The 14,193-nt window shown below is 48.7% G+C and overlaps 5 protein-coding genes across 5 annotated transcripts; 3 read left to right on the top strand and 2 right to left on the bottom strand.

Moving 5' to 3' along the window:
- On the top strand, positions 1 to 570 carry MRS44_003783 (uncharacterized protein; the record flags this gene model as incomplete). Its single annotated transcript, XM_065623348.1, has 2 exons — positions 1 to 69; positions 115 to 570. 2 exons carry the CDS (start codon positions 1 to 3, stop codon positions 568 to 570), a joined length of 525 nt encoding a protein of 174 aa, XP_065479420.1.
- Positions 571 to 5,628: 5,058 nt separating this feature from the next.
- On the top strand, positions 5,629 to 6,885 carry MRS44_003782 (uncharacterized protein; the record flags this gene model as incomplete). Its single annotated transcript, XM_065623347.1, has 1 exon — positions 5,629 to 6,885. One exon carries the CDS (start codon positions 5,629 to 5,631, stop codon positions 6,883 to 6,885), a length of 1,257 nt encoding a protein of 418 aa, XP_065479419.1.
- Positions 6,886 to 6,927: 42 nt separating this feature from the next.
- Positions 6,928 to 7,920, bottom strand: MRS44_003781 (uncharacterized protein; the record flags this gene model as incomplete). The annotated part of the gene is made up of 1 exon (XM_065623346.1): positions 6,928 to 7,920. The coding sequence occupies one exon, from the start codon at positions 7,918 to 7,920 to the stop codon at positions 6,928 to 6,930; it is 993 nt and encodes a 330-aa protein (XP_065479418.1).
- A 997-nt stretch (positions 7,921 to 8,917) lies between these two features.
- On the top strand, positions 8,918 to 10,015 carry MRS44_003780 (uncharacterized protein; the record flags this gene model as incomplete). The annotated part of the gene is made up of 4 exons (XM_065623345.1): positions 8,918 to 8,955; positions 9,103 to 9,370; positions 9,443 to 9,585; positions 9,661 to 10,015. The coding sequence occupies 4 exons, from the start codon at positions 8,918 to 8,920 to the stop codon at positions 10,013 to 10,015; spliced, it is 804 nt and encodes a 267-aa protein (XP_065479417.1).
- A 9-nt stretch (positions 10,016 to 10,024) lies between these two features.
- On the bottom strand, positions 10,025 to 12,505 carry MRS44_003779 (uncharacterized protein; the record flags this gene model as incomplete). The annotated part of the gene is made up of 5 exons (XM_065623344.1): positions 10,025 to 10,150; positions 10,198 to 10,386; positions 10,436 to 11,344; positions 11,411 to 12,038; positions 12,090 to 12,505. The coding sequence occupies 5 exons, from the start codon at positions 12,503 to 12,505 to the stop codon at positions 10,025 to 10,027; spliced, it is 2,268 nt and encodes a 755-aa protein (XP_065479416.1).
- Between the last annotated feature and the right edge of the window lie 1,688 nt (positions 12,506 to 14,193).

Here is a 14,193-nt window from a genome sequence, read left to right as displayed (position 1 = left end):
ATGAAACGCCTAGAACTCAACTTCTCGATGGAACAGGAAAGAAACAAGCGTGAGTGGAAATTGTGTGAGGTAAGAAGCTTGCACTTTGTTTGAATGCTCGCTAATAGGCTACAGCATACGCATTATTGCATCAACATCTCCGGATCTCTCGCTCTATTTCTCAGAGATACGGTTTTTATTGAGATACTGGATCCAGACAATATCGCCAACATCAACTTCAGCCTCCCCACCCAATCCCTCGACCACGCTGCTGAGTTATGCCGTGGCAGTCCAATGCAAGAGAAGGACTGCCCAAAGACGGAAGGCCAGAAGTCCGAATATCAAGAGCTCATCCGGGTTGATATAGATGTCACGACGTCTACAGAGATCATAGTCAAGCAGGGTCGGCCGAAGCTGCAGGACAAAACGGCCAGGAGCAATTCCCCATTCTGGTCCTTTCACGCAACTGTACGTGGTTTGGAATTGGCCTTGATTCCGAAGAGAGACGTCAAGAATTGTAAAGATGTACTGGAGATGTATGAAAAGACGCTCAGTGTTCTGGAAGAGCAGAACAAAAAGCGCTTACAGTAGTTATCGGAGGGACCAGGGGGTTTCTGTTGAGTTTCACGTTAGTTAGGACTTGCCCGGCGGATTGATATCTTGGTGCCGTGGTGAGGAGGAGTCATCCCCCTCGTCGTCTTTAGTGGCAGTAAGAAGAAAGCCCAGTTGTACAAATCGTCCAATGAACCGTAGAATCGCCAGACCGGCTTCAGGAGTCAGTTTGATAGTTACATTGGGGCGGGCTCAGCGTCAGTGTGCCAGGTTTGGACTTGCTCAACTTCATTCTAAAATTAGCTACTGGGTCGATCTATGCACATTCCGAATGCGGTGGTGTTTCTGCAAAATTGAGCATAAGGCTTGGATATACGTACTATGTTTAGTCCGTTTCGGTCGAAACTATATCATAAAATTACTGACGCTGAACCCACACCAGACTGTACTGATGACTCACCGGAGTCCGCCGTCTCCGGCCTCTCGTTACCTAGTCGTCCCCCTCAGGAGGTCAGGCCTCCCTGATCGTAGATGCCGATCAGTTAGAATCGCATTTGGGTGCCATGTGCTCGTCCAATCGACCGAGATGGTGCCGGCGTCCTCCTGAGGCGCATGCATGCGCCCGCAGCTTTGCCATCAGAGTGATCAGAAATGTGGAACTCGCCGTCTTTGGAAGCTTCCGAGACTTACGTGCAATGCCTTCCAGCCACAGTCATTGTAGGACACTGCACTCTCATACTACCTTCCGTCTACAGAGATGGCCGAGCTGGCGCCCTCCTCCCCCTTTGATGTTAATTGCCAAGTCATGTTTGATATGGGTGTGCGTACCTCAGTGTTATGATTCTGATGACGAAAGGGGGCAGTACGATGCGGTAATCCCTGGCTGACAAGGAGTTCGCCAGAATACCAGGCAACTCCAACGCCCCCCGCCCCCCCAGCGTGTAGGTGTGTGTTGCGACGTCGGAAATGAGACGCATTCAGTGCCGTTCTACATAGTTCTAGTGCTTATTCAAAAATTAGTCTGGCCCTGGTTACCAAGGTAGTTTCGAGGCATAATGGCCATTCAGAAAGTATCAGAGGGGCCCGACCTTGGCATGGGCAAGACCGGCAGCGTCAGGCCATGAGCTGGCTGGATGTCAGCTATTATCATGAGAGGATACTAAGGCTTTGACCAAGAAACTGGCTTACTGATTGGTTAACCACAGTTAAATTTGGATCATAAATCCGCTAGGTGTGTACTGTACGTACTCGTTATCTATTTAATTCGCTAAACAGGGGTTTGGCCCCGACCGTTGATGAAGATGACGGAGTAGGAACAATAGGCTCGATGCAGGCGCCAACAGACTCATTTCTAACACCTTCCAATTTGAGCTGCCTCCAGTTCGCAGACTTATGTAAGGTGCATGGCGAAATTTCCTAATGTTTAGCATGAGACAAGAGCAGGGCGCGTTCTGGAAGGAAGAACGACTTAGAAAAGGGGCTGATCCCTGGCAAACATGGCCGTCGTTCCGCACGCTGCGTTATAAAAGATTCGTGCTGCTTATGTTGGATGGGGAGTAGGAAAGTACAGCATCACTCCTTCCTTTGAGGCATCTGGCACAGAGGTAACAGGCTGTGGCATGTTTTGGTGTCCCACCTGCTAGAGCTATTCTTATCCCTTTTTAACCGATCTTGCCCATCTTTCAAATCTATAGCTATGGATATTTCATGCAATCTACCCGAGGATGTAAGTACGGCTCTGAACTATTCAAGAGCGTTGCCTGTCTTTGTAGTTAGCGTATGTAACGTGGTTGGATGTGTTGGTAAGAGGAAGGGTGGCGGGAATCATAATCTTACCTTGAATACCGGGTGTTATATGTCATACCCATAGAAGATGTAAATCAAGGTACAGGTAGCTCATGGCCGAAGTAATTTAGCAAGTCAATTTAAGCTAACTAAACGAATACTATAAGCACAACTAGGATAATCAATATCGTCATTGGTAAGATAATAGCAAATATACAAGGGGGTAGTAATTATAATAAAATGATCAAGGCAATAATGAATGCTAAAGTAGTCACATCAGATTCGTTTATTTCAATCAGATAATCCTGTGATAGCTTGGTATCGTTCCCTGTGCCTCTTTCTGCATACTGACAATCAAGGTCGGCGGGGCTTAGGTAGCGACTTTCACAAGAAACTATCGGGCGGCGAGTATCCCTTTTCTGTACAGGCCCGACATTGCTTCATTGGACGCTTGAGAGTTTGACTCACGTAGCTTGCCATAAGTTCTTCGTATCTTTCTGCGTACCGATATCCTTCGGAACCGCCCAGTGCTTCAAAGAAGTGGGCCGGCTCTCTCGCAAAGAGTACGGACTCCCCTTCAAATAGAATAGAACAAATTTGAGACACCGATTCATCGGTGTGGGCATTTTTCCCTAGCCCAACAACCTTGGCTTCCTTGATTTTTGTTTGCCCGTAGGCGAGAAAGAAGCTTTCTCGTCCAGTCGGTGTGGAACGACTAAGCTTCTCAGGGCATTGATCTGGAATCCCGTGCACAAGTGTCGGGGGGTTAAATATGTTAGTAACATTCAAGGTTACATTATGTGCAAAGAATGCTAGATCATGGCGGCCCGTGATCCTACCATGAGTATGGCGGACAAAAGGTTGAAGGGACTCTTTCAATTCATCATAATGACCAAAGCCGGGGCTGACCAAAGCTAGGCGTTGTGGGACCCAGTTACGAATGTCTTGTTCTTGAAAAAGAGCTTTCAAGTCCGAACCGATTAAATATACGGGGAACCCAGCTGAATGCGCCATTTCCAGCCAGTTATAGTCCTTAAAAAAAGCATATAGAACCCTATCATGGGCTTGGAGAGGTATGTGAAGTAGTCGAAGAATTCTTCCTGGACTGTTTGTATGACCAGCGATTAGACGCAAGATATCTTCGTTTAATGCCTTCAACATGCCCATTATGTTACGTTTAAAACCAAATGATAAGTAAAACTCAGTTCTAGTAATTACTTTATAGTCGAAAGAGATTGAGGAAACTCTTTCTTTAGCTTCGGTAATATAAAAAAACGTATTAGGAGATATACATAGTGCTACTAGTAAGGGTATTCTTTGTATTTATAGAGATAAAAATATGAAAAAAGATAAATATCTAAAAATAGATAGTTATCTATTTAAAGCTAACTTTATGATAGACATAGTCTATATATAATACAGCCGGTTTATAACAGCCGGTTTATAACAGCCGGTTTCCCTATTTTTAGATTAGTGCCCGAAGCTCAGAATGGCATGCAAATGCGAAAGGGGGGTTACGCGAAAAATTGCTCTCTGACGTCCCTACATACCTACAGTGCCTATTACATAGACTTTGACAAATTTACGATCAGTACAGTGGGGTGCGGGTTCAGCGTCAGTGTGTGGGGTTTGGGCTTTCTTGAATTTATTCTAAAATTGGCTACTGAGTGGGTCGATGCACCGTCTGGACATGGTGGGTCTTCCAGCAAAATCGACCTTACAACTAGCAAGGGCCTTAAATCCTCGCACTGTGTTAAGTCCGTTTTCGTCACAATTGTAATGTCAAGTCACTGTAGTGACACTGAACTCGCACCCCACTGTATTCATCGACCGACTCGAACGAGTTGTAAGATCCCTTTGAGCCAGCTCGTTCGCTCGCTTCCTCGGACGCCTCTTCCTCTTATGTAGTAGCAATGCCAACAACGGATTATTTGACCACGGCGGCTTACACGGATGCGCTTCATTAGCTATCGCGACGGCTGCGTAGCTACGTTTACCATCGGCACGGAGTCTGATTCGGTACATACATGGTGACATCTTATCTAACGTGGGGAGAGACATTTAGCTTTTTAAAAACGCACAAAGGCGCTTATGAGGATATTTGCCCTGGGACCTATGTTTCAAAAATCACAAATGGTTGGATAAAATGGTCGCCCGAGGATTGACCCCGGCATTACTCAGTCATGATTTGGCTACTCGTAAGACAGATGGCAGTGGAAGAAGAGAAGCAAGACGAAGGAGAGCACAAAACGTCGCAAACATTAATGGTATACTATAATCCTCTAAGGACTAAACGTGCCGCAGTGGAGTTAACGGAGCTACGCGCTATTACAGCAAAAGTGAGCCGCGACTACGACTGGATTCAGGTGCGGGATGCAAAACAGCCGAAATTAATGTGGGAGTTTATGGCCAAGACGACGCCTAATCAGATTGTGCCATTGCTACCGGGAGGACAGGTTAGGATACGATAGTAAATCGCAGTGGTATACATTGTGCTGCCTCGACTAAGAGGAAGCCTGAGTAGCCATAGATGACCCCACCCCACCCTAGACTTTACAAAGAGCATGTTGTTTTGGAGCAGTAGATGCAAGTGCTCAATACTCTACAGTATGTACAGTACTGCAGAAAGCTGTTAACGTACATGATAAGCGAGTGCACCGGACAAGCGAGTGCACCACTTTGAAAGTTCTTACAGTTGAGAGCACGGATATCTGCCTCTTTCTATAAAAAGTCTCTTCTAGAAAAGCTAGAGGAGACTTTGAGATACAGAAAAATACTTTGCAAGTCAGCATGGGGCTAAAAAGTGGACTCAAAATGTGTGTGGATTCCACTGACAGTCATTACTGGCTGAGCTCCAGAAGTCTTTCCAAGTATCTATAAGTACCACTCTTACCCCACATATTGACCCACATAAAAGCAGTGCGAGTGATTATCCCCGGTACCTTCCTTCAGCCGTTAGGGTACGTACACCTCCATTTTTCCTAGTTCAGGGGGATCCTCAACCACTGCATGCAAGATGTTGCCACAAGTCTGCATCAGGTCGCATTTCAAGGCCGAAACCTTGCTTTTCGGCTCTACAGGGAAGTTTAAGACTCTGAATAGCTTCATCTAAAAAATTTTTGGCCATCAGTACCGGCTTTACTGCCAACTTTTGACATTTTTCTGGTAATCACGTGACATGAGGTCGTAGAAGGCCGGAGAACCCGTTGGAATGCGAAGGACGGGGAGGACAGGTGTCCTTTGTGGCCCGTTGGCGGCAACGGCGAACCTGCGAGAAACGCCCAGGCAGCGTTCTGCGATGTGGCAACAATCATGAATCAGAGCGAGACTGCGAACGACTGGCCCAGTGACGATGCGAGCAACTCCGATTTTCCAACGTCCGATAGCGAAGAGTCTCAGCCAGCAGCCTTCGCACCAAGAAGCTCGCTGAGGCCCGCCGGGAGTGCCTTAACCTTCGTTCCATTTGCTGACTGGAAACCAGGCCAGTCGTACGAAGGCCAACCAACGATACGCTATAATGTGGAATGGAAGTTAATTGCAAAGAATAGAGCGCAAGCTGGCGAATCGGAGCTGGACATCGTGATCTCGCCGCGCAAGTTCTGGAAACATGTCCTTGAGCCGAAAGTGACTGCTGCGAGTATGGATAAGCCCTGGAAAGCGGACGGGACGAAGCTCATCTTGTCCGTGACCGACCGTAAGACAGGCAAGATAACGAAGCGATTTCCAAAATTAGACGTTGACTGGTCATTTGTCGCGAAGCAGCTCCGGGAATGGAGTAAGTTTCTAAATGATGGCAAGAAGATCACCGTTACGGTTACGTTCAATTATCAGTCCGTGGAACCCAGCAAATCTAGCAGAGGAGGGGCGACAGCCAACCAACAAGAAGATTTGGAAGCCAGGACGGCCGGCGCAGGCCGAGGAGCATGCATCAGGAAGGCATACGCTCTTATGCGCTGCCCTGGGCCACCCTGTACAAAAGGAGACCATTGCTGGCAAAATCAAGGCAAACATCACCGTCTGCAGCCACACCACGTGAAGATGCTCGCCGATCATTTACAGGCCGGAAAAAAATTGGATGGGCACGATGATGTTCCCGATGAATTCCGTCGTTTGGTAGTGGACGACGAGCGCGACTGGGAAGAAAGGGAACGGGAAGAACGCGAGAAGACGCAAGGTCGCAAGCGGCGGCGGCGAGACTCGGTCGGCTCGCCGACCGGCGTGACAGTCGTTCATTGCCATCAAAATACACCTAACAGCCCAGCAACCCCCAGGATGGCTTTCCCAACCACCCCTCTCGTGAAGTATGATCTGCCCAGGGAAGGGGCACTCATAGCATACGGCGTCTGGCAGCGGTCCCAAGTCAGCACCGAAGAACATCGGGAACATTACACCGCGGTGCAGGAGTTGTCTTTGGCGCACTGCATTGATCTTGACATGATTGCTAGCAACCCAGAGAGAATGTTTTGGTTCTACATCAAGCACGGCATACCACAAGGCATAGCATGGCATTATGTTTGCGATATTCCACGGTACTTCCGGGAGCGTGAAAGGGACAACAACGCAAGATGATGGGCAGAGAATGGCATTTATTTCACTTCCTTTCACACCAGGCTAGTCAAAATAAATCTGCGCTTTCCTAAAGTGACCCTTTGCGATCCTTCTGTCCTGACCTACAACTCTGACCTGCATCTGTAGGTACGACTTGAAGTCGCCCTGTATGAGATCTTCGTCCTCCCGGCATCTCTTCCTAATGCGATTCTTGACGGAACCGAACAGGTACTCGATGGGATTCAAGTCTGGCGAATACGGCGGTTGGTATTCGATGATCACACCAGCTTCAGCAAGTTTCTCCTTGAGCTGTGGGGAGAAGAAATGAAAGGAGGCGTTGTCCATGAAGATGACGGACTTCGGCTCTGGATATCTACCACAGAATGGCAGCAGTCTTTCGAGAAACCCCTCGACGACTTGAACATCAGTGTTTTCTTGATACACCTCGCAATAAATGACACCATCCAGCGTGTATGCTGGTAGTACTTGTACTCTCTTGCCGCGATGAAACCGCTTGAACTGGACGGGTGTCACCCCTTTAGGAGCGTAACCACGTCCCAGTATCGCCAGTCCACGATCGCTCCCGCTTTCATCAATAAATATCATCTGTTCAGCCTTATAATGGGATCGTCGTTCGATGTAATCGTCTCGTAGATCCTGGTTACGTTCTTTGGCGACGTTCTGTGTGACTTTCTTGGTCCAGCGGACTCGTTTAAGCAGTCTTCCGATTGTGAAACGTGACACATCTACAAGGTATTTCTTGCTAAGAAAAGCAGCCATGCCTTCTTGAGTCATGCAAGGGTCTCGATACAACTGATCTTGTAAAGCCAACCACATATTCTCTGTGATAACCCCGGACCAGTCGGTTACCTTCCGAGGGGCGTCGATCGTGCCGTAGCGGAGGATGTTCGATCGGGCATTACGGACGGTTCGCGTCGAACAGGAAATGATCGTTTTGGCGATCTCCTCATCTGTGATTGTCTCCTTACCTTCTAACTTACTTTTGATGACTTGCTCAAGCTCGATTCGCTGGGTTTTCGATAAATGAGGTGACATTCGTAGAGGATGACAAGAATGAGTTTGCCACGTTGCCTGAACGAGTGGCGAATCGTGATGCCGTAAGCATCGGATGACAGTAAAGCCTTACTCCAAAAGTCGCTCGGGTCAAGATTCATTGTATACTGTGTTTAAAAGTAACAAAACAACACTGTGTGGGGCATCGCTTCTAAAACTTCAATTGTCTTGAAAGAGGAGGGTGTCCATGCTCTCAACTGTAGGATTTACACCTTAATTTTTAATCTCTTTAAAAAATTCTCTAAAATTAAGGAAAAACCTTACAAAGCCATAATTTAAAAGTTTGATTATATAAAATGAGAAAAGTATTTATTATTTTTTACAGATTTTTTAAAAATCCTTTAGTAAGCTAGTTTAGAAAAAACCTTATTCGCACTGTATATACAGCTATTTCTTTATAACCGGATTTTGTTAAAAATATTAAAAAATTGTTTTTAGATATTATATAGAGTTATATTTATAGAAATGCTCTTTTTAACTTCATAGCTATTTTATAGCCATTTTTAGAGACTTAGGAGATAGTGATTTTAGGTTATACAGTATACTGGTGCACTCACTTGTCCGGTGCACTCGCTTATCATGTACGTTATATATATTTCCTTGAGCTCTAGGCTATGATGTCACCTCAATGTTTATATCTAAGCATGCTCTCTTGATGAGATGCCAACTTGGTCCGCGGATGATTATTCTGTCATCAAGTTTGAAACTTGAATCTGGCCCTGCTACTCTACAGTGCCGACCACCTCCAGAGGCCGCCCAACTTTCTTCGTAAAGTATTTGAGCACGGACCCTGTCGTGGCTGATATGGCTGTTCACAGTGCTCCATGCGTCATAGGAACTGTGATAATCCGCCCCACCTCCTTGTCGCTGTCACATGCCGTCATCGTCCACCGCCGCTTATGGCCGTGGGAAATACTGACAACTACCATCTTCCATCCAGCACAACGCGATCAGAATAAGCCCTGACTTCTGACCTAATATGGCGCCCCAATTCTCTGATGCTGACCACGAAACGCTGTAAGCGATAATTTTGCAGTCTAACAAACACAGGAACAGGCCGCCACAAAGAGACACCTGACATACTGTATTTTTCTGTAGTCTACCGTGCCCAATAGAATTATGTCGACAGGGGTAAATTCACTCCTATCATTACATTTTAGCTAGTTCCGCAGCAGAAAACTCCAAGAGAATAACCCTTCCTGACCGACAGCCTATAGCAACTGAGTTTCCTGAGACAGCTGCTGTTCTACCACGACATTCGGCAGGTAGCCAAAGCAAGTCCGTTCCTGCCGTCGTCACCCAGGTCTCGTCTCGCAAGCTAAGTCCTGAGGCTATTGAAGACTGCGATGGCATGGAAGGCTTCGTAGAAGACACTAGGTCGCCAGTTAAAGAAAAGACACCAGCACCTGTGACAAGGCCGCTATCGTCGGATGTAAAAGAAAGTACATCCGTGTAGAAGTTCAACGAAATGACCTCCCTGCATACTCCGGTCTTTCTGTTCCAGATTCGTACCGTCTTGTCGCCAGAGGCCGATGCCACCATCGTCGAGTCGTGCGAGAAAACCACCGACCAGACCGAGGAGCTATGGCCCTCCAGCACCTGTTCGCACTTCCCCGTCTTTGCGTTCCAGATCCGTACCGTCTTGTCGTGAGAGGCCGATGCCACCATCTTCGAGTCGTGTGAGAAAACCACCGACCAGACCGAGTCGCTATGGCCCTCCAGCACTTGTCCGCACTTCCCCGTCTTTGCGTTCCAGATCCGTACCGTCCCGTCCCTAGAGGCCGATGCCACCATCGTTGAGTCGTGCGAGAATACCACCGAGCTGACGTCGTTGCTATGGCCCTCCAGCACTTGTCCGCACTTCCCCGTCTTTGCGTTCCAGATCCGTACCGTCTTGTCGTCAGAGGCCGATGCCACCATCGTTGAGTCGTGCGAGAATACCACCGACCTGACGTCGTTGCTATGGCCCTCCAGCACTTGTCCGCACTTCCCCGGCTCCGCGTTCCAGATCCGTACCGTCTTGTCTACAGAGGCCGATGCCACCATCGTCGAGTCGTGCGAGAACACCACCGAGTAGACCAAGGAGCTATGGCCCTCCAGCACTTGTTCGCACTTCCCCGTCTTTGCGTTCCAGATCCGTACCGTCTTGTCGTAAGAGGCCGATGCCACCATCGTCGAGTCGTGCGAGAACACCACCGAGCTGACCGGGGAGCTATGGCCCTCCAGCGTCAACATGCATGCATCCCAGTCATCCTTGACCTGTGGCCAAATAGCTAACCATCCTGGAACACCATCCTCAAATGACTTTCTGATAAGGCTCCTCTTCGGGGCGAAAACCAGGGCAGAAGAATATATCTGCAACGGTGCTTCATCGATCACAGAGAAATTTGCCTGGAGGAACCGAACTGCATCAGCTAAGAAATTCGATAGGCTTAAATCTCCTCGGTTCTAACAAGAGTCAGCATGGGTTAGACTTTAAGCTATAGAAGAGACTTACCCCTAGCCAGTCAACTAACGACCTGAGTGAGTCGAGACCTTCTCTGGCTCGGTTCATCAAGCTCAGCACCTCCAGCCAATGAAGAAAGTGCGTAGTTAAGAAATCATAGACCTCGCGGCTGTCATTCGGCTCAAAATCGGCCTTGGTCTGATGATGGACCCAGTAAAGACAAGCATATTGAAGTTGTGGAGGTATGCATTTCTCGAGTTGCACATCGTCCACCGCAGATCGACGCATACCTGGGAAAGACAGTCCGCAAATGTTCTCGCGTAAAGTGCCACGCATAAGACGCAAACATTGTTTTGTCAGGTTTCGGTGAGCAAGTTTCTCATCCACCCAAAACTCGAGCGTCTCTCTGTTCTCTGGATCGATGAGATAATCTCGGAATGACAAATGTAGCAGTCGCACCGGGGAGTTGAGAGTCTTTGGCACATCCAAAACGGAATGTAACACCTTTAGCCTCGTCGACACTTTATCGATATGGACATCGAGAAGGAGCGCTAGAGCGCGCATTGACAACGGGCTAGCCAACGTGACGATAGTGCCGACGACGAGACGGAAGCTCTCGATGACGTCACGTCTCTCACCTCCTGATCTGTTGACGACTTGTTGCTCCAGAACTGGTGAGTAGGTCATGTCAAGCTTAGAGGCATGGCTATTGCCCGTGAGATGAAGTACTCTCTGCAGAAGCTCATCAGGGCTGCCAAGACGTGAGTCGTTGATGAAGCGGCAGAGAGTCGCGGCAAAAATAAAGAGAGGCGCCGCCGCCATGGTGAGCTTCTCGAGGTCAGTTTCCCCAGGCCAATGCATTGGCAGTTTCAGCTCTTCTTCCGCCAAGCTGTTAAAGTTTCTGCGAATGTTGGCGAACTCATGGCGAAGAAAGACAAGTATGTCGTGCTCAATGATCGACTGCGGAATTTTATGTAGTACCAGGTCTTGATAGGTGCCGTCGATAGAATGAAAACCAAGGCGTACGGGCAGTTCGGGCCTGCTTGTAACAAGCACTCGAACACGTAAGGAACCCGTAGAGCGTGCGTTGGAAAAAAGCTCAAGAAGTAGCTTAATGTCGGCATCACCCTCACACTCGTCCAACGCATCAATGACAATAACAAGCGAAGGTGGGCTTGCTGACGTCTCCACTGCTTTCGACAATGGGTCTCGAATGAGCTTGTCGAATTGCTCTCGTACGGCTTTCCCAACAATCGCCGGATCAGCATCTATTGCTTTCTTGATAGCAGATGCCACTCCCGGAATGCTCCAGGCCAGCTGGCGGGCCAGGGTAGGCACGAACTTGGCCAGATTCCCTCGGTCAGTCTCTCCCCTCTTGAAGAAGAAACTGGCACCGAGATCACCTTGCTTGGACCGCGATCGAGCGACAGTGCGCGAGATGGTCGACTTTCCAGTTCCCGCCATGCCATTGAGCCAGAATATTGTCTTCGAGTGTGGGTCGTCAATCCAGCTGCATACATCTTTAAGCAGCTCGACTCGAGTGTTTGGTAGGCATATCGGATTGTGCTCTTCGGCGTGGGAGTCGAAAGATGCTCCATCCGCCTCAGGTAAGCGATCGAGGGCCGTTCGGTGGTCGATGTCAAGAATGATCGACCTAAAATAACTCATTAGCTGGACCCAGCTTAATCGGAATATTGGTACCAACGTCTGATCAGCTTCCAAGGCTGAATAGATGGCCTTCGTACACCGCTGCAGGTCTTGAAGTATTAGTTGGAGATCTTTGCTCTGAAATGGCCACTTCAAAGCCTTAAAGCTGGTTGTGTTCTGCCCTCGTTGACCAGCAAGGCGAGTTTCTATGTGCCTCAGTTGAGATTGGCCATGAACTGTTGCGAGAAAGAGCGCTTGAGACGCTTTGAGCCTTGAGCCATGCGGCCCGCGCAATAGTTCGCGAACGTTCACCGACGCTAGGTTCAAACGCGTAACTTCTTCCGAAAGTCTCTTTTTGTCCTCTTTGGCGTGTGACACATCCTGGGCATATTGCGCACACCAGCCAATCACCTTGGCCGACATGTCGACCACGGCGAAGACGTTGGCAGCGATTCCTAATCCTTCGAGCGCCATATGGACACGTTTTTGTCGTCGTAGCTGGTGCAAAAGAGCGTGTTATGACATGCCTTTTCCATCATCACAAGGTGCGGGGTCGACGAGGCTGGGTTCAGTCAACCTGCATCACTTGTTTCACGTGACCAGTGTTGTGTCACCAACAGGGCCAGAAGTCAGAGCACACGACTGCATGTTCATCTCTGAAGAGCAGGATCCTTCATCGAAATGAAAATCGAGGCCGCTACTGTAGTTTCTCAGATTGAGAGCTTTGGTGGGGAATTTTAATAATGGAAAGGAAGGTTCCAAAATCTCGTCAACAGGATCGACGCCAGGGAGCCATGGCTCAGGTCACAAACTAAACCAAGACGGGCAACGAGCGGTCTTTAGCGATAGCTTATCGATAACACCCATCACGATGAACGCGAGGAGGCAGGTGGGGCTGCCCTTTTTTCTAGACTTTCTTTGATCTCTGTCTTCCTTTGATAACCCTAAAAGCCCACGTAATTCATACAGAATATTCTAGCTTCCCATAAATACAACATGATGAAATGCGGCCTCGTGTGCTGCAATACAGTCCCCCGTCGCATCGTTTCCATAACCACTCAGCCTGTTGGATGCCTCAGAGTTGCCACTATGGATAGCTAACTACTTGACTTGATACAGTGGGATCACGATAACTTCGACTTTAGCATCCCCCACCTGTCGGGCATTGGCGGCCCGACCGCAAGCCCCGCCCGCCTAACCCCATCACGGAGCTACCCTAGAGCAACAGGGCAGACGCGCTTCCGAGGCCCTCGTCGATTCGAAGAGATTGTATCGCACTCGGGCTTTTCGAACGGTTCGGGGGTCGTAGGGGATAGCCTGGGCTATATGTTTAGTCGATTCATTACGTTGAATCATCGCTTGAAGCTTTTCATGGTCAGCATCAGAGAGTCGGGGAGCCATTTTGGGTCAGAAGTCGGGGCTTATTCTTGACGCGTTGTGGGGGATGAAGATGACGGGTACCAGGATGTCAGGTGTGTTTTCCACGGCCATAAGCCGCCACGTGACAGCAATAAGCATCTTTGGCAAGGTGGGGTTGATTACCACAGTTCTGTCACAACCAAAACGCACTGTCGAGAAGCCACACCAGCCACGCCGAGGTCCGTGCTCAAAGACTTTACGTAGAAAGCTGGGCGGCCTCTGGAGGTGGTCGGCACTGTACAGTTCACTCCTGTTGGATTACCATTGTGTTAACCCCTAAAGTGGAGAGTGGAGCCGCCGTAATCATGCTGTTGTGTAGCCAAGTAAGTAATCAACTATTGATACAGTAATCACGCTTCGATAGTGCCGACAATTTGCAACTGCTTATGCTTACCCCAACTGCTTCACCCCCGATAACGTCAGGTCTCGGTCGTCATCACTATGATTACCCGAACCCTGATTGCAGCCACCGGATTACCATGCCCCTTGTCGCTAACATCATCCTTACTGGCTCTGATACTGATTACTGATGTGAGATTACTCCGACCTACTTGCCTCGATGCCTTATCCTCGGATAACCTAGGATATACATACTCGGCATCGGATCGGTCTTTTCTAGCAAGACCGGTCTTCAGGGTGTGGAGGCCCGATCGCTCCATGCGGCCCTGGGTTGGAGGAATGAGATGGAAACTGGTGGCGATTTATAGCGCGTAGTCTCGCCGATAATTGCCCAGCTTGAAAGC

This window comes from Fusarium solani, assembly GCF_023522795.1.
Source record: "Fusarium solani strain SB1 chromosome Unknown bctg00000001, whole genome shotgun sequence".
NCBI classification, from domain to species: Eukaryota; Fungi; Ascomycota; class Sordariomycetes; order Hypocreales; family Nectriaceae; genus Fusarium; species Fusarium solani.
Note: the sequence above shows the minus strand (reverse complement) of the source record. Positions and strands in the feature narration are given on the sequence as shown.